Below are 18,264 nucleotides of genomic sequence, written 5' to 3' on the forward strand. Positions count from 1 at the left end.
CACTGGCTGAAGTCTCGACCCTTAGAAACCGGCAGGCTGCAGCCATCTTCACTTTTTGCTTGTTCAGGGCGCTTTTTCCATTAACTCTGGTCTTTATCTAGAGAAGCACATTTGGACTGAGGTCAGGTGATTGACCGTTCTGATCGAGAACCCTGTTTGGCTGTCGCTGATTGCTTTGTCAGCATGTTGAGGATGATTGCCATGATGCTTAAAAGCTGTGGGGACTGAATGCAGTGCAACGCAGAGCCTCAGACATTGTATCTGCATGGTCATTTCAAGGCGAAGCAAACAAATAATGATGATTGTATAAATGTCTTAACAAACCTTCGATTCCTTATTTTTTTTTATTGCTAACAGACATCCTGTGTGATTCTGCAGAGGCAAGAAACAGCAAGAGCTCTCTGTCAAACTAATATTTGATTACAGGCACATTTTATATTCAGAAATGGAGATTGTTTTAAAAGTTGTGTGGCATGCAAGAAGGACTTTAAAATCTTTTTTGACATCTTTGAAAAAGCTGAAACTATAAGTGACTTGAGGCTGTCTGAATCACTTGAATTATATATTGATTAAACCCCCAATTTTAATTGTAATTTATATTATAGTTATTAATGTTGTTTACATCACATGTATTTGTTTTTATTTTCCTCTTGCTTAAGTATGTTGCTTGGAAATACTATGTAATAATAATAATAATAATAATAATAATAATAATAATAATAATAATAATAATGATGTTTTTATTATATACAAAGGCAATTCTCTAGAATGGAGCATCTTGACGCAACCTGACAACGAGCGCAGCCATTGGCCGTTGCTGCCACGCGGTCCTCTAACCTCGCCATCCTCGCGGTTATGTAACAGAGAAGGAGCGCTGTGATTGGCTCATGAGCTGACTGCGTAGAAGGTAGAAGGGCAAGCAGTCAGTGAGACGGAGGGAGCTGTGGACACCAGGCGAGACCCGGACCGGCACATCTAGACAGAAAGGTCTGGAAACTTCCTCTTACGCAACCGAAGAAGACATAAGACCACCCCGGGCTCAGCCTCAGCTTCATTTAGGCGTCAAGGCAACTGAGAGACATATTTACTACTGAAGAGGAAAAAAGGTGAGGTTGTTTCCGGGTTTCATTTTGTTTCATTGCCGCGCTTCATTCATTTATAAGCACGTGTATCTGTCGGTTTTTTTTTGTTTTTTTTTATCGATATAAACATCTCAAGATGGTCTGACAGGAATAATTTCACAGTTGGGGAGATTTAAATGGTAACTTAAGGTATTTCTTCCTGTCACAACATGGCATGCCGGTAGCTTGAGCTAGTAGTGACGTGTTGAGGAAATGCAGCATCACCCATAATGCCCTTTCCACACAGACACACACACACACACACATGCAGAAGGAGAAGTTGGATATACCCTCTTTGTCTCTCTCTCTGCAGACTCTGCAGCCATGTCTGTGAACATCCATGTCAACAGCCCCAATGTGAGGTACACAGAGGAACACATCACTGCTCAGTACTCCTACCAGACCTCATCAGTGCACAGAGAGGGGAACAACATCACGGTAAGAGGACTTTTCTTACATTTTAATGTCCATGCGAGCATCTGTATGTGTCTCCTGCAGAGTTAATTTGTGCTCCATGTTGGAAACAGCTGAACCCCCGCACCACCGAGATGACGTTTCGCACTGAGAGGAAGGTGCCCCAGCTGGGTGTGATGCTGGTGGGCTGGGGAGGCAACAACGGTACCACAGTGACTGCAGCTGTGCTGGCCAACAAGATGGGTCTGACCTGGAGGACCAAGACTGGAGTAAAGGTGAGCGCAGTGATCATTGCTGTACTCGAGATTAGAGCCCGATGTATACATGGATTGGCTGATATTGGCCTAACAGATAGATCAGTATAGATTTATTTTAAAGATTGTAAAGATGGAATAGATGCCTGGCTGATTTTAAATCATTAAATTCCCAGTGACAGTAAAAGACAATAAAGGTTTAAACAATAAAGTTTGTTAATAAACTGTAAAATATCCAGAGGTGGGAAGTAATGAAGTACGAATACTTCTCAGGTTCTCAGGTATCTGTACTTTACTTGAGTATGTATTTTTCTGACAACTTTTTACCTTTACTACATTTACTACACTACATTTTAACATAAATATCTGTAATAGTGCCGGGCCGATATTAAATATAATGGAATATCCCAATATTTGCTGTCTTATGCAATATTATATACAATATCGAACAGCTGTGTGAGTCATCACCTGAGAGGAACTGCAGTCAAACTGTATTCAAACATTACATTTTGATTATTACAGTGTTATCTCTCATGTGGCTGGCCCTTTAAAGTTTAGAGGGAAGAGAACCAGTGACAGACTGGATGCACCTAGGCTACTCTGTCATGCTTGAATTTGCGCTGAAGTTATAATTTAATTTAATATTATTGTTATTAAGTGAACCACATATCAACCTCTCAATCCTTTATTTGTTCATCCTATGCATACTACTAACTGATTTCAACCTGGCGGTGCATATCACGCACGGCAGACGTAACAAGATGGAAACAGACAAACAGGAAGACTGGAATGGGGTGAAAAGGCGTGTTAGTGTCTTGTATCTGCAGAGACCCTGCAGCCCTCTGCCAGGATGTTTTTATTTTCTCGGTGTGTTGCTGCTCTACCAACCCAAAATATCCATATTTGACCTTCTGGGAATGAGACTCAACAATCAACTGTCTTTCTGGTGCATTTAGGAACAGCTCGGACAAATCCTACTGATTCTACCTTTTAAGTTTAACAGTCCTTTGAATTATATTAATAATAAGACACGAGGATCAGTCAGGTTTGCACAGAAATGGCCGGTCGATATCCGAATATTTTACTCCCTAATATCGGCATCGGCTCCAAAAATTGAGTATCAGCCGGACTCTTAATCGAAATGGTTAATTCATATAAAACTACAAATAACAAATCAATTCTCGTATAACTGTGATCATGTTCACTGCAACTTTCTACAAGTTGTTTTTTCCTTTACTGTACTGAATCAATGCATCACTGTCTGCCAGGAGGAGGGAGAAAGCAAAACTCTATATTCTGAATGAAGTCTTTATAACCGCGTTATAATAGGATCTGAGTGCCACGAGGGACTAATGTTCTTGCCCCATTTCATAAAGATAGTCCACTGTATGTCCCATGATGCTGTGGGAGAGACTCATTATAAGCTGGTTACGCTGACATGTCCAGCAGAGTGTTAAGAGCTTTTAACTGACTCTGGTCTCTGGGATTTCCCCTTATATGGGCATACATTTTCACCACTGTGAGCTCGTTCCTGTGATTCCCATTTTGACCATCTTTCATGCGATTTTAATACTCTTGCAATAAACCTTAAAGGATAAGTTCACCCAAAAATGGAAATTCTGTCATTATCCACTAACCATCATGTCGATAGAAAGGAAGGTGAAGTTTTGTAGACCACAAAACATTTACGCTTAACGCTTCTAAAAGCCTGAAAGTGCCGCTGGTGCAGATACTTTGTCACTTACACTCCTGGAAACTCATGGATAGGGAGAGAAATCACAGTGTTAATCTCTCTTTTCTCCTCTTTTTCTCCCACATTCCCACAGAAAGCAAATTACTTCGGCTCCCTCCTGCAGGCGTCTACAGTTTGTCTGGGATCAGGGCTCGAGGGCGAGGTCAACGTGCCCTTCCGTGACCTCCTTCCCATGGTGCACCCTAATGATATCATCTTTGACGGTACGGATGATCGCAGATAGTCAAGGACTAACCTCTGACACAGAAAAAGCAGAAATGTGTGTATGTGAGAGGGCAAGTGAGGTAACGGCAGGGAAATCTGACCCCAGGGCAGCTTCATGGGGTGAAAACGGTCAGAGATGTGCTCTTACAGTCTCCTCTGTTACATCATAAGAGAGGAGTTTAAAGGCAAACTATTTATGGAGCTGCTACAGCCTCTGCTATTTTTAGATATAAGAAATGAGAGGTATCTAGGGAATCCAGTACATTTTTTTAAGTGTGTTTGTGTTTTTTTCAGGCTGGGATATCTCTGCAATGGATCTTGGCAGAGCAATGGAGAGAGCTCAGGTGCTTGACTGGCCATTACAAGAGCAGCTGCAACCGCACATGAGCCGCATGAAACCCAGACCTTCCATCTACATCTCAGAATTCATTGCTGCGAACCAAGAGAGTCGTGCGGACAACGTTCTCACTGGGACCATGGCAGAGCAGGTAATGATTGGCCTAGGGGTCGGTAATCTGGCCGAAAAATAAATTAAAAATAGTTATGTTTTTTGGGACATCTAGTTTGCCACAGCGTGGATCTGCAAGCCAATGAGGTCATGAAGGTTGGAAACAAAGATAAGAGGACATAAAACACTGCAACCTCTTCAATTCGCCTGAAAAGTTAATTGTAGATGGCTTCAAGATCGATCACGATAAGAAAAGTCTAGTCATTTTTGGACATTTTAATGCAGAATTCTTTCATATTACATCTTAACGTCTCTTCTCCAGCCATGTATTCCACTTAAATTGTGTGGTTTCATATGCAATTTTTAATCTGACTGAATGTTTTCCAGGTGGAGCAGATCAGAGCGGACATACGGGACTTCCGTCAGTCCAGCGGTGTGGACAAAGTCATCGTTCTGTGGACCGCCAATACTGAGCGCTTCTGTGATATCGTACCAGGGGTCAATGACAGTGCAAAGAATCTGCTAGCTGCAATCCAGGTGAGAGTTTGGTTCAAAAACTTCAAGATTTACAAAAAAACATACTCTGAAGTGCACAAACCCTTCAGTAGAGATCCGGTATGAAAGGCTTTAACAGTCATGGAAACCAACCTAAATTGTGTCGGTGGCCGGTGGTCATGAATCACCCAATCGACTTTAATTTCCTCCTAATGCCGAGGACCAAACAGTAATCCTCCATCACATTTAGTGATTAATAAAGCTTAGAGGATGAAAAGATTAGTTCTCCCAACACTTCACTGTGGATTTGTGGATGAAATGCAATAATGAGCAGCTATTCCTTTTTATATCAGATCAGGCGAAGAAAATTATGATCTGCCCCTCATGAGTGAGTTTTTATTTTATCTCCTGTCCTCAGCATGCTTGTACTGCTGTCAGCAACGATAATAGTCTATTTCACAGACTTATGATCTTCAGCAAATAGCTCAATTTCAGATAGACATGAAGTCGACAAGAGTTGTGCTACAGAGATGATGTGAGGAGAGTCTCAGGGGGTAGTGCAGCCTTGTGAGTCAAGCTTTCTTCCTGAGCTTAATTTGATGATACACTCAGTAACTGTGATGATCTCTTTTCCATTAGGCGGGAGCAGAGGTTTCTCCCTCCACTCTGTTCGCAGTGGCCAGTATACTGGAGGGCTGCGCTTACATCAACGGCTCCCCGCAGAACACTTTTGTACCAGGAGCCGTAGAGCTGGCCGTGCAGAAAGGGGTGTTCATCGGAGGAGATGACTTCAAATCGGGTCAGACCAAGATCAAGTCTGTGCTGGTGGACTTTCTTGTCAGCGCAGGTATCAAGGTGAGAAAAGGATAGAAGAAGAAGAATTAATACATTAGCATGTATCAGAAAATCTGTTGCCATCTACCTGATTGTAATGAACAAGTTTCATTATTACAGGTCCCATAAACCCCTGTATTTTACACCAGAAGCAGGGCTGCATTGGCGATTAATCTGCCCATTATTTTCACGATTAATTAAATAATCATGTAAAAAGCTCATCATAATTTCCCAGAGCCCAAAGTGACTTCTTTAAATTACTTTTGTCCAACTTACAGTCCAAAGACTCCCCTTTTACTTTCATAAAATGACAAAGAAAAGCAGCTCCTCATTTGGCCACGTTCACTGTCCTCCTTGTTTATTTGTTTTGCCGTCATGCAAATTTCCTACCTGCATCTGTGCCATGCAGAAAAATGCAAAACGGTATCCAAATAAAAATATTGCTGTAAAGAGTGTGAATGCATGAAATGACAGGCGTTTTTTCTATCATCGCACAACATAAATTGTCACATCTCACAGCCCTGATCTACAACACCATACAACACGACAGCTATACACTTACATAACCATGTATTCCCTGAACAAAGAAATTTTAATAAGCTCCTCTCTCCCTCTCGACAGCCGACCTCCATCGTCAGCTACAATCACCTCGGCAACAACGATGGGAAGAACCTGTCGGCTCCTCAGCAGTTCCGCTCCAAAGAGATTTCCAAGAGCAACGTGGTGGATGACATGGTCCAGTCAAACCCCATATTGTACCAGCCGGGAGAAAAACCTGACCACTGTGTGAGTGACACAGAAAGATAATGAGCCCCAGAAAACCAATCGGTCTGACTTATTAACTGTCTCCGTGTGTCATTTCAGGTGGTGATTAAGTATGTCCCCTGTGTGGGAGACAGCAAGCGTGCCATGGATGAATACACTTCGGAAATAATGATGGGAGGCACCAACACTATCGCACTGCACAACACTTGTGAGGTCAGTGTTTCTGTAAAACATGAAACTGGAAAAGGCAAATTTAGCATATTAGAACAATCTCCAATGTGAGACTTTACTCTGCTAATTGCTGTCTAAACACAACGTTCAGAGCTATTCTTTATCTGAGTGTAGCTGTGGAGGACGAGGCTCGGGAGTGCAGGAGCTTACTGTTAATCCCTCTTAACAAGTCTTGGAGCTAATTTAAAGAGACATCTTCAGGTCATTGACATAGTTATTTTATGTCTCACTGAAATAAATGCTTAAGCCCGACCACCACCGTTCCTAGGCACAAATTTGCATCTATTCTTTTAATGTTTATACGCTTAATCTGTATGTCAAACTGCATTAATTAGGATAATGACTCAAGCAGACATGTTCACAGATGAGGTAATGTGTTACAGTGTTGACATTCACCGACTTCCTTCCTCACTGAGGTATCTTATGATGTTTCCCTGGAAGTTGTAGCAACAGGCGAACAAATAAAACACACCTTTTAGTGAAATTATGGATTTCTCTGGGGTTGTTTGGGATTGTTAGAAACATTTGGGATAATTTAAGTACACAACTCAACCAAAGATAAACAAAAAAGACTGCTATAGGCTGGTCCAACTCCTGCATACCTCTGCCCTCTGTTACACCACTATACTCACCTCCTCTTTCTGTCTTTTCAACAGGACTCTCTACTAGCCAGCCCGATCATCCTGGACCTGGTGATCCTGACGGAGCTCTGTCAGCGTGTGACAGTCCGGCCGCAGGGGGAGGAGGACTTCCAGTCTTTCCACAGTGTCTTGGCACTGCTCTCTTTCCTCTGCAAGGCCCCTCTGGTCCCATCAGGGACCCCGATCGTGAACGCCTTCTTCCGCCAGAGGGCTTGCATAGAAAACATATTGAGGTATGGATAAGACTGCGGTTTCTTTACCTTAACAGTTACCCCCAGGACTGCCTTGCTCATGCTCGGGACAAGTGATCTCCAAAGGCCCCTCCAGCAGATTATTTGAAGGGTTATAGGGCCTTTTTGGGGCACTTTTTCTGGCAGTTTTGAGAGGAAGTCTCTGTATGTTCAGCTCTCCCTACTTTTTGTAGCTTAATATGAATCTCTTTATGGGTTTAGGCTTCAAGATGTTAAATTCTTGTTTCATTTGGTAACAGCAGTCTCACTCCTTGTCTTTTTCAGAGCGTGTCTTGGGCTGCCTCCTCAGAACCACATGCTGCTGGAGCACAAGCTGCAGAGAAACTTCCTGCCTCCACATACGGCCTACACCAATGGCAACGTGGTCGCTTTGAAAAAAATTGCCCATACCAACGGGAACCATATACCTCTAACAAACGGGTTCTCTGCGCATGTCGACAACGCAGCACATGCAATATGACTGCAAGTACAACACGACAGCCCAAGATAGAACTGAAAAGTAACAGTTACAAACTCTGAAACCTTGCATAAAAAGACCAAGGGCCCTCATTGATCAATTTGAAACAAACATTCAAGCAACACTAGTTTCCAGAGTCAACCTGATTTTATGGGAGAAGAATTTAAAATCAGAAGTATTTACCGAGTCTTAGCCCATTAACGAATGGTGTGGTGCTGAAACATTTGCATATCATACATGCAGTTATGTCTGCTAAAGCTACTGAGCTTCATAAAAGGCCCCTCGACTGCAATAATCTGAGTCTCCACACAGCATCACATTGTTGAAGGCAGGCAGCTTTGTTAAAATATGTCTTACAGAGTTTTTAAATCCAGAATGAGTCATGTATTGAGTATTTTAATAGGTAAATACAGCTTTTGGGTTTTCTTCATGTTGCTTGTATCTTTATCTCCTTGTTTAAGTAGTTTTCTGTGTGTCATGCAAACGTAAAATACAATTGTACAGCGTAGTTCGCAGAAATAGGTCAAGAAAAGATATGTAGCAAGAAAATGTGATATTCATCTTGCAGCTGTGAAAATGAAATTCATACTGCTGTATTTGTTGTTTGAATATACTGTACCGCTTAATGAGTGAGGGGCAGCTTCTAACCTTACTGTAACTTTTGTCGTTGTATTTCACTGCCTTTCTGTAGTCATTCATTCAGTTTTTGTGTGAAGCTTTATGACAGAAAATATGGACACCGTTACTACTATTTTATTAAAGTTTAACATGGGCTATTTATATACTGTTAACGTTAAAATGTTGTTTGAACTAAATGTACCTGAGGAGTTAATCATTGTGTATGTCTTTTTAGATTCACCTTTCTTCGTATTGGGAGATCTCTCCAGTTCAAATATGCTTTAGTTGTGTGGGATAACAACTAAGTTGTGGGTCATAACCATTGTTGCAAAAGCAAATATATAATACAACATAATATAACAACATGGAAACAAGACCACATTATGATAAAACCAATATAATTGAATTAATTGCCGATATAGTCAAATTAGTCTCTCCTTTGTTTTACACCTCAGTACTTCTTTGACTCAAGTATCAAAAACACACACTAGTACTGAATGTCTGGTCATTTGTCTATCTGTTCTTTGATAGTTCCTGATTGAAATTTTAAAAATAAAGTGTTGTAAAAAAGTACTTGAGTGGAAGTCTCAGTCTTTGAAGTATCTGAACTTAAGTATCAAAAGTAAAAGTAAATTATACATATATTTACATGTGTGTATTTAGTGTATGCTATGGGGAGACCGACAGTATTTTTTAAATAATCGATTGCCAATAAAATAAAAATAATTTCAAATTCCACTGCTTTGGCTCTGATGCAGCATGCAATCTGCAAAGTAACTTGTAACTAAGGTTTTTAAATAAATGTAATGGAGTAAAAAGTACAATATTGGCCTCCAAACTGTAGTGTAGCAGAAGTATAAGTAACACAAATGGTGCTTAAATGGTACAAGTACCTCAAAATTGTATCTAAGTAGGCCTACAACATTTGAGTAAATGTACTTAGTTACATTCAGTGACTGAAAAAAATGCATATTTTGACCGGATTGTATCGAGGCAAAGATCTGCTGTGTTTAGACAATATTGGTTGGGTAACACTTAGAATAGCCATTATTAATAAATGGTGAATTTATAGTTGATTAAACTTTAGTTTCTAGTTATTTGACTGTTCACAAACAACACAATGCTTTATAAATCATTTATGAAGCAACTGTAAAGGTTTATAAACATACAAATACTGTGTATAGATGAACTGCACAGTATTTACTAACCATTTACTAAATATTATGAACATCAGTTGCAACTTTTCAATAAATATTTGCTTAATAAATGATTGAGAGCATTTTATTGTTTGTTGGAAGTGAAATAACTTATTTATTAATTATGGTTATTATGCAGTGATACGTGTAAGATATTGCTGGTTATAAATTAATATATATCACTAATATAAAACTGGTGTAAATGAAAAATAAATAAATAAATAAATAAATAAATAAATAAAAACTTCCTGTCTACAGACCAGCGTTACATCACTTCCGCTGCCGTTGCGTCATCAGTCAGCAATGGCGGACAAGGAGAAGCGCCGGCCCGGGCCAACTCCTCCAGGGATGCCCGAGGGCAAAGCCACCAAGTCGGACAGCGACAGGGAGTTTCTGTCGCAGGCCGGGGTGGGAGAGCTGCTCCGCGGGGCCATCCTGAAGATGGTCGAGGCCAGGTCGGACGATCCCATCGGCTTCCTCGCCGACCACTTCTGCCACCTCGCCTCCGTGACAGAGAGCGGCACAGCTGGATGCAGCGACGGGGTCCAGCTGAACAACGGGACGATGAGCGCAGGAGCGCAGGAGCAGCAGCATCTGAACCGGGCGCTGTGGCACCTGCGGCTGGCGCACCACTCCCAGAGGTCTGGGGCAGATTATCACTATTTTATAATGAAAAGAAATGAATCTTTTCGCATGTGAACAGGTTACTGTAGTTATTTAACCACAGCTTTGATATAATGTGATAACGTGTTGATCTATAAAGCATGTGTGAATAATTAATTAACCATTAATAAAGCAGTCAGTTCCACCTTGTAGACCCTTTATTAAGGACAACATATTAGAAAAGTTGCAGCAGAACTGATGCCTCAGATATTCTGTAATTAAAGGGTCAGTCCAACATATTTTCTTAATTGCCTCTAGAGGCATCTAGGTATTAAAGTAATGTTAATCTTAAAGGGTAAGTTCATGCAAAAATGACAGGTCACTCAACCAGATGCAAATGAATTGGATTTGTTCGTTGCTAAATGCAACTCTACGGCAACTTTCTTCTTCTCTTCCCTCTAAGAACAGCGTCCCTGTGACTCAGACGTCCATATTTGATAAAACTAAACGACTGAAGCAAATATTACTGAAATATACATTATAGGCCTCCCTCCTTAAAAACAATGATGCTGCTAGGAATCATGTTATTCTACTAGTTTACAGACTTCGTTGAAAAACTGCCCCGTCATCCTACCTCTGAATTCACTGTACTATTGACCTCCTGCCAATAGTGCAGTGAAGACCGCTATGTAGCTAACACTGAATCAGACATTAAAGCTGTGAGGGGAAAAAATTAAATAAAAAATTAAAGCCTTTCCTTCAGACTGCGAGAGACAAGCCAATGATTTGCTTCCTTCTGTCCTGTTTTAAACCCAGATCCGCCTTCAGCAACAACGTGCGTGTGGCCTACGACCTTTTGAACCTCACTGGGCCCCGTAGATGCACAGGTGAGGTCCCTGAGGGCCTTGACAGCTCCTGCGCCGACAGCCCGACAGGAGGGGGAGTGAGAGGAGGCCTCTACACACAGACTCTGCAGTGCCTGTGCAGTGAGGGTGGGGTCCCTGCCTCCACCTCGGCCCCGCTCCTCCGACGCCTCCATTGCCAAGACCACGAGGCCGTCCCTTATGACGTCTTCCGTCACGGCGTGCTCACATGCGCAGTTTTCTCAGACTACATCCGGCAGGCTCAGAGGCTTTACGCTGAAGTGTGCTGCCCGGACGAAGGGCCGGCCTCGCGGGCGCTGTGCCTGGCCGTGCTGGGGACCTTAAAGGAAGCCCTGGAGACTTCTCAAGGCTGTGATGCAAACTGCTGTGCAAATGCTAATACGAAAGCTAATTCCTGTCTGGAGGCTAACGTGAAGGCCATACGCTACCTGGAGGCCAGTGCCACGATCTCTCCATACAAGCTGGCTCAGGCCATAGCTGGAGCACAGACATGTGGGCCGGGCGGCGACATGGACGCTAAGGAGTTTGAGAACGCAGCGGCAGAGCTCTTCATCACACGGGTGAAAGTTGTGTCCTAGGTCTCCTGTGTGTTTTCTCATAATTTATGAATGTACAGCAATCTAGAGTCTATTCTGGAGGAGATGATAATCTTCTGTGTTCCTCCTCTGACCTCTAATCTACTCCTGAATAGGAAATAGCTTCTAAACACCTAAAGAACAAGACAATAATAAAGCAAAACACTCACAGATGCACTAAACCCATAATTCCACTATTTGGAAGATTAACACTAACTGTAAAACATGTTATTAAAGTGGAAGAGATGAGAAAGTGACATTTGCTGTGACTAAGCAAGCAGCTACTGTGTTGTGTGAAGTACAGTCAGCTCCTTTCTTAGACTGAATGTGCTCCTGGAGATCGTAAGCCTGTTTATCCCGACAGTCTCCATTATTGTTTAGCCGTTGCCATGAAATGAAATGTTCAGATTAAAAACTAACACTCTGTACTGATCGACATCTAGTTCAATCCACTGAAACAACCCTGTAATAAATTCTCCTTTCTTTAACTTATCACTTTCATGTTTTCTTGAGAGAGATGTTGATTAAAGTCTGTGTCGTTTGGGAGGCTTTAGTTTGTGACGCTGTGGATTTATATTGTATTATATTTAACAATGTCAGACCTGAATTCTGTCCAATCATAAAACAAGTTTTTGGAGGTAGACGAGTCAAATTCACATTTTTTGTCATTGGATTTTGAATGTGCACATGTGTAGGCTGACAGTATATGGTGGCGTTTTTACTAAAACTGAAAAGCAGTGACAGAGAAGAATCATATTTATGTCCACTTGATGGATATAAAGTTATATTTGTATTCACTCTCTTCCCTTTAGCTCTGTTTTGGTCTCCACCGACTCCTGATGGAAATGTCTGGCTCTTTTGCTGCTAAATGCTCCTCTATGTTCACCAACTAGTCGCTAGCGGTGTCTGTCTGCAGTTTGATGTTGAGCAGGTTGTACAGATTGGGCCACGTGTATGTGGCCGTGCAATTTTGAAAAGATCCTGAGCTCTCAAGAAATCTGCAAATGAATTAATTTGCACTAGCACTAGTCACGACACGGAGAGAAGATTGTGGAGACTGAGCAGAACTATATCTACTCGAGAAAAAAGACTTCAGAGAGCCTAAAACGGGTGATGTACAAAAGAGGTTATTTATATCACGTAAGAGAAATTAAATCTGAAATTATTCCTAAGCGTCTAGGCTAAAAGTGGCTGTTTGAAAATGTTTAAAAAGGTTTAAATGGCTGTATTTCTGTGTGAAGCAAGTAATCTAACAAGAATTGAAGTGTAATAAGTGAAAGACGTGTATGTTTTTCGTTTTTTAGCTGCAAATCAACAATGAAGTGCTCAGTCTGGCAGCACAGAGAGACAATTCAGAGACCACTTCAACATTTTGTACGAGGAAAACAAACAGTCTTACAAATGACAAAGACTAAACTATTATGCATAACACATTTTAAAGGCTTATTACACTGAATGCTGAAGCAACATATACTGTAAACAGTGATCAACAGTCAAGGCCAACCTGCTGGTATATTCAGCTGCTGAATACAAAAGAAAAACTCTTTAATTAATCATCTTTATCTGCACAGTAACTATATTTGATGTTACAAATAAAGCAGTGTAAGTATGAAGTAGCTCAAAACGGAAATACTCAAGTAAAATAAATAAAGTTTCAGCCACTAGATGGCAGCACCACTCTGGTTGTTAAACAAACACAAACAGGAAGAAAGCGGAAGTACACCACAGCAGCTGACCGCATCCTCTTTAAATGACAGTAAAGCTGCAGTGACACCTGAGCTGCTTCTGTAAACATCACCTCCATTACCGTGACTTAATGTCTCGCCTGCTGCCTCCCGGCTGAACGCGTCAAAATGGAGGACGAGGAGCAGCTGCGCTCCTTCATGTTCCTCATGACCTACCTGCTGCTGAAGAGGAGGAGAGACGTCAACACCGCCAACGCTGAGAGGCGCAGTGAGATCCAGAGGCGCATCAGACACCGGCAGTACTTCTTCCAGAGGCAGAGGAGGATGCTCATGGTCAGTCCCCCCCCCCCACCTGTCTACCTGTAAACCCCTCTGTCACAGCTGATATAACTACTGCTGTACTTCAGGAACATTTACTTTATCTAACGCAGGAGTGGGAGAAGTAGGAAGTGTAGCTACTTTGTTATAATAATAATAATATAATAATAATAAATAAACTTTATTTATATAGCACCTCTACAAAAGGCTTTGACCAAGAAGCAATAGCAGGAAACTTAGGAAGAAGGTATTACAGAATAAACACTCAGCAGTCGAGCCAAACACGAGGAAGGCCTAGTCTGAGGTGAGTTAACACAACATGTAAAAAACACAAAAAGACGATATGAGTCAAAGGAAGAAAAGCGATGAAACAGGCAAGGTCACAGAAAAAGAAAGAGACGATGCAAAATAGAGATAAATAAAAGAATGAAACCAATAGAGGACGAGAAGAAGACGTCGTCACGTCAGAGGACTCAAGAACAGATCTAAAGATTAAGAGCAGCAAAAATAATAAAATAGATTAAAAATAAGCAAATAAAAGCAGTAAAGAACGGTAAGAATAAAGACGTCACATGAGAGGAATTAAAAGTCCTGGATATAATATTTAGCTTAATCATAAGAAATGTTATCAGGTATAATGTGTCTTTATTTCTTGCTGTAGTGAATTTAAGAGAAATGGAAACGTCAGCGTCAGTGTGGTTTAAACAACTTTTCCTTGATCCTCTTCTCTCCAGATGATGATCGCAGGAGGGATCCGCTCCAACGTCCGCATCCGCACACGACCCTGGACCACCACTCCGAGCACTGATTGGTGGGAGCGGGTTGTGATGACAGAATTCCAGCCGTCTGATTGGCTGGATAAGTTCCGCATGAGCCGGGAGACGTTCTTCTACCTCTGCGAGAAGCTGAGGCCCCGTCTGGCTCGCCAGGACACCAGCTTCCGCCTGGCGCTGCCGGTGGAGAAACGTGTGGCGGTGGCTCTGTGGCGTCTGGCGTCCAACATCGAGTACCGCACCATCAGCACGCTGTTCGGCGTGGGGAAGTCCACGGTGTGCAGGTGTGTGAGGGACATGTGTCACGCCATCGTGGCCCTCCTCAGCTCCATCTACCTGCGCTCCCCTAATGAGCAGGAGCTGGAGGACTCTGCCCAGCTCTTCCTGTCCCACTGGGGCTTCCCACACTGTGTCGCTGCGATAACAACACTCCACACAGCGATCATCACCCCATCGAACAACGCGTCGGACTACGCCAACCCTGCTGGCTGGCTCTCAGTGCTGTCTCAGGTAGAGGTGCTGCTCACTAGTTGTCCTCCATCAGATTTGGACTCCTCTCCTCTTACCGTCTCTTCTGTGTTTCAGGTGGCTGTTAGCGGACGGGGACAGTTCTGGGACGTATGTGCCAGTTTCCCAGGTGGGACCGACCCGGCTGACATCTTTCAGAACTCATCGCTGTGGGCCACAGCTGCAGAGGATGGACTGTCTCCGGCTCACCCACCTGTCTTCATGGGGAATCCACTCAGGTAAAGTCAAAGCCAACGGCATGGTGTACGTCACAGTTTTCAGGCGTTTTAAGGATTGTAAAGCAAATTTCCACCATTGAGGAAAGATTTGTTTGTCTTTTTCCTGCTCTGTCTTTGTTTTCATCCAGCCTTGGTCACTCATCAGTCCACCTTCCACTCCAACTGAGCTTTTTGCCATGATATAATCAATAGAAGTAACTGAGTGTTAGCACCAAGCATCAACGACCCTAACCCTAACCCACCTCTCCTCGTTCTGCGCTCCGTCGGCCTGGAACGCAGTCCACCCGTCGATTGCGGCAGCTTGATCCAGGTCGTTATGTTGGAGACAGGTTTCTGTAAAGATGTAGGCACAGCAGTCTCTGATTTCCAGTTGCTTGATCCAGCCTGAGTCCCAGTTTGTCCCTTTCATTTAGCCAGAAGCAGCCTTAAATCCAAGCGTTCTTCTTTATTCTCACTGGTCGGGTTGAATGGTGGAAAGACGCGGTGGGCTCAAAGGCTCAAAGTCCACTGCTTCTCCGATACCGATGAATTTATTTCTGTCATAGTCAATATTTGTGTCAGCAACAAAGCCGAAAGAAAAAAAAACTAAAATACAAAAACATACAGTGAAATTTGGTTTGTATGTCACAGCATTACATCTATATATTGTTTTTCTTTTTGTAGTTCTTAGACTTTGCCTGTTGGACCAGTTTAAACCCAGGATGATGATGCACTTAATGATCCAAAAAGAGTCAAGGCAATTTAGAAAGTGTATTGTTTTGTATGGAAAGTATAATAATTTTTTAAAGTCTGTGCTGTCACACACCTGCCCAGTCATATATAACTGACCATCTGTTGTGTCTAGGTATGTGCTTCTAGGGGAGCCCTGCTACCCTCTGCAGAGCTGGCTAATGAAGGCCTATCCTGAGGAAAAGGGCAGGAGGGCGAGCCACACGGCACTGACGGAGCCACAGCGGCTCTTTAACCGGCGGCTCGCCAGAGGGCTGCGCGTGGCTGAGGAGGCGCTGCTGAGGCTGAGGGCGCGCTGGCAGTGTCTGAGCAAGAGGAACGACTGTGGGCTGGACGTGGTGCCCACCATGATTCTGGCCTGCTGCATCCTGCACAACGTGTGCGAGTCCCACGGGGACGACTTCAAGACGGAGTGGCAGGTGGAGGTGTCCGAGGCAGAGAGCCCTCAGCCCAGCCACAAGCAGCTCCTCTCGACCAGCACGGACCAGAGTCATGCTGAGGAGGTCCGACAGCTCTTCTGTGACTATTTTGAACAGCGTAATAACTGAAAAAACTTCCAACACATAAAGACTAAAGTCACTGAAATCTTTGTAACATGTGTAGCGTATGTGACCAAGCATGTTAAAGGTGAAGTGTGCAGGATTACACAAATCTATGAAGTGCTGCAGGGATGATGTGTTTCTGTAAGCTAACCCGGAAGTTAGCATCGCACTGGTTCTCTCGACAAAATGCCTTCGGGATTCTACAATCGGAGTCTGGATTATTGTTGAAAATAAGTCATTCAGCAAGATAATCTTCACAAATGAACACCACATTTATTATTTTTGAAGCGTAAATGCAATTGCCAGATGTGAAAAGCTGACATCAGGCTATAAACAAACTACATCGCGGTTGCATGACTTCATCATCACCGTCATTAGGCTTTTTACTTCGTTACTCTGTACACACTTTACTATAAATTTATCAGTCTACAAGTTGTAAAGTCAGAGAATCTGCAAGTGAGTAGATGAGTCTTGGACAACCTCTGTAGTCTCATTTAGCCACTCGTTAGCAACCACAATTTCAATGTTCGAATTCAACTTGGGGCATTAACTGCCTTATTTTATGTTTGGAGAACAAAACTTGAATATCTCTTAAGCATGTTATGTGGCATCTAACCTTGAACCCATTCAAAAAACCCGCTGGCTTTGAGACAAGAGAACCAGAAGTGCAAAAAATGCTCATTTATTTCTGGCTTTTAGGACTCATTCCTGCAGCACTCTATTGGCAGAAATGGAGTACGGTATTCATAATAATGTTTTCATAGGTTTATAATGTTGTGGTTTTGTTCCCTTACAATGAGTCTTTTATATGTAAAGAGGGAGCAGATCCTCTTCACATGGTCCGCCATGTTACAACGCCATTTTCTGCAACCTCACAGCTAGAAGCCACCAAATCCTACACATTAACCCTTGAAAGCGTGGCAATGTTCGCAGGAATCTCAAAGCATTGTTTAATTTAACTGAACCAGACAGCTAAATCTGACAATGTAGACCTCAGCCTGCCATACAAAGTCTGAGATGTCCTAAAATCGTAGTACATCCATGCGAAAAACACCTTCGATTTAGGCAGGAACGTGTCTTTGGTGCCACCGTGTGGCCGATCTTCACATATTTTCCCCACTAGCAGGAAAGCAAAATCCTCTTTTCCCCATTTTTCCTCTATTTAACTGTGATTTTCTAATGTGTAATAAGCATCACAGCCTGAGGGGACTGCTGTGCATGGCTATATACTTTTTCTAAACATGAAACTGTGCTCATTTATTGTGTTTTGTATATTTTTACGTGGTGCATCATTGCATAAAGATCCATCCAGTGTTTTTTTAAAGTAACTTTGTCGTATATGGTTTCATCTTATCTTTGTAAAGCAGTGGGTAAATGACTTGAAATTATTTGTGCTACTCACCTGGAAACCAAAAGTGCACATCACGTGGCTGTTGTAGCGACTCTTGTTAGCTATAGGTTGAAATATTTCATAATCAAGGAACAGCATTAGATAGAAAACACATAAATGATTATATGAAACTGAGATGAGGCAGCTCAGTGTTTATGGAGATGCACATCCCACATATTTCTGAATGCCAGGCCTCCTCCTTGTGCTTCCTGCACTTATTGAATGAGTGTGAGCAGATGTTACATGCAGTTGCGCGCCACGGCCTCCAGATGTCGCTGCTGTCGCGGCGCACGTCGTCGCTAGTCATCTGTCATGTCTGCTGCTGCTCGCGTTATTC

General features: G+C 42.6%; 3 protein-coding genes across 3 annotated transcripts; all 3 read left to right on the forward strand.

Annotated features, from left to right (window-relative positions):
• The first annotated feature begins 887 nt into the window (after positions 1-887).
• LOC141010649 (inositol-3-phosphate synthase 1-A-like) lies at positions 888-9,060 on the forward strand. The gene is made up of 11 exons (XM_073483703.1): positions 888-1,106; positions 1,435-1,559; positions 1,649-1,810; positions 3,616-3,745; positions 4,041-4,234; positions 4,582-4,731; positions 5,329-5,544; positions 6,145-6,309; positions 6,388-6,501; positions 7,176-7,393; positions 7,676-9,060. Exons 2-11 carry the CDS (start codon positions 1,446-1,448, stop codon positions 7,869-7,871), a joined length of 1,659 nt encoding a protein of 552 aa, XP_073339804.1. The 5' UTR covers positions 888-1,106; positions 1,435-1,445; the 3' UTR covers positions 7,872-9,060.
• A 925-nt stretch (positions 9,061-9,985) lies between these two features.
• tpgs1 (tubulin polyglutamylase complex subunit 1) lies at positions 9,986-12,236 on the forward strand. The gene is made up of 2 exons (XM_073483942.1): positions 9,986-10,323; positions 11,102-12,236. Exons 1-2 carry the CDS (start codon positions 9,986-9,988, stop codon positions 11,745-11,747), a joined length of 984 nt encoding a protein of 327 aa, XP_073340043.1. The 3' UTR covers positions 11,748-12,236.
• A 1,263-nt stretch (positions 12,237-13,499) lies between these two features.
• On the forward strand, positions 13,500-17,858 carry LOC141010697 (uncharacterized). Its single transcript, XM_073483783.1, has 4 exons — positions 13,500-13,762; positions 14,482-15,030; positions 15,106-15,266; positions 16,111-17,858. Exons 1-4 carry the CDS (start codon positions 13,598-13,600, stop codon positions 16,541-16,543), a joined length of 1,308 nt encoding a protein of 435 aa, XP_073339884.1. The 5' UTR covers positions 13,500-13,597; the 3' UTR covers positions 16,544-17,858.
• The last annotated feature ends 406 nt before the right edge of the window (positions 17,859-18,264 follow it).

The sequence above is a fragment of the Pagrus major genome, chromosome 16 (genome assembly GCF_040436345.1).
Source record: "Pagrus major chromosome 16, Pma_NU_1.0".
Taxonomy (NCBI): Eukaryota; Metazoa; Chordata; class Actinopteri; order Spariformes; family Sparidae; genus Pagrus; species Pagrus major.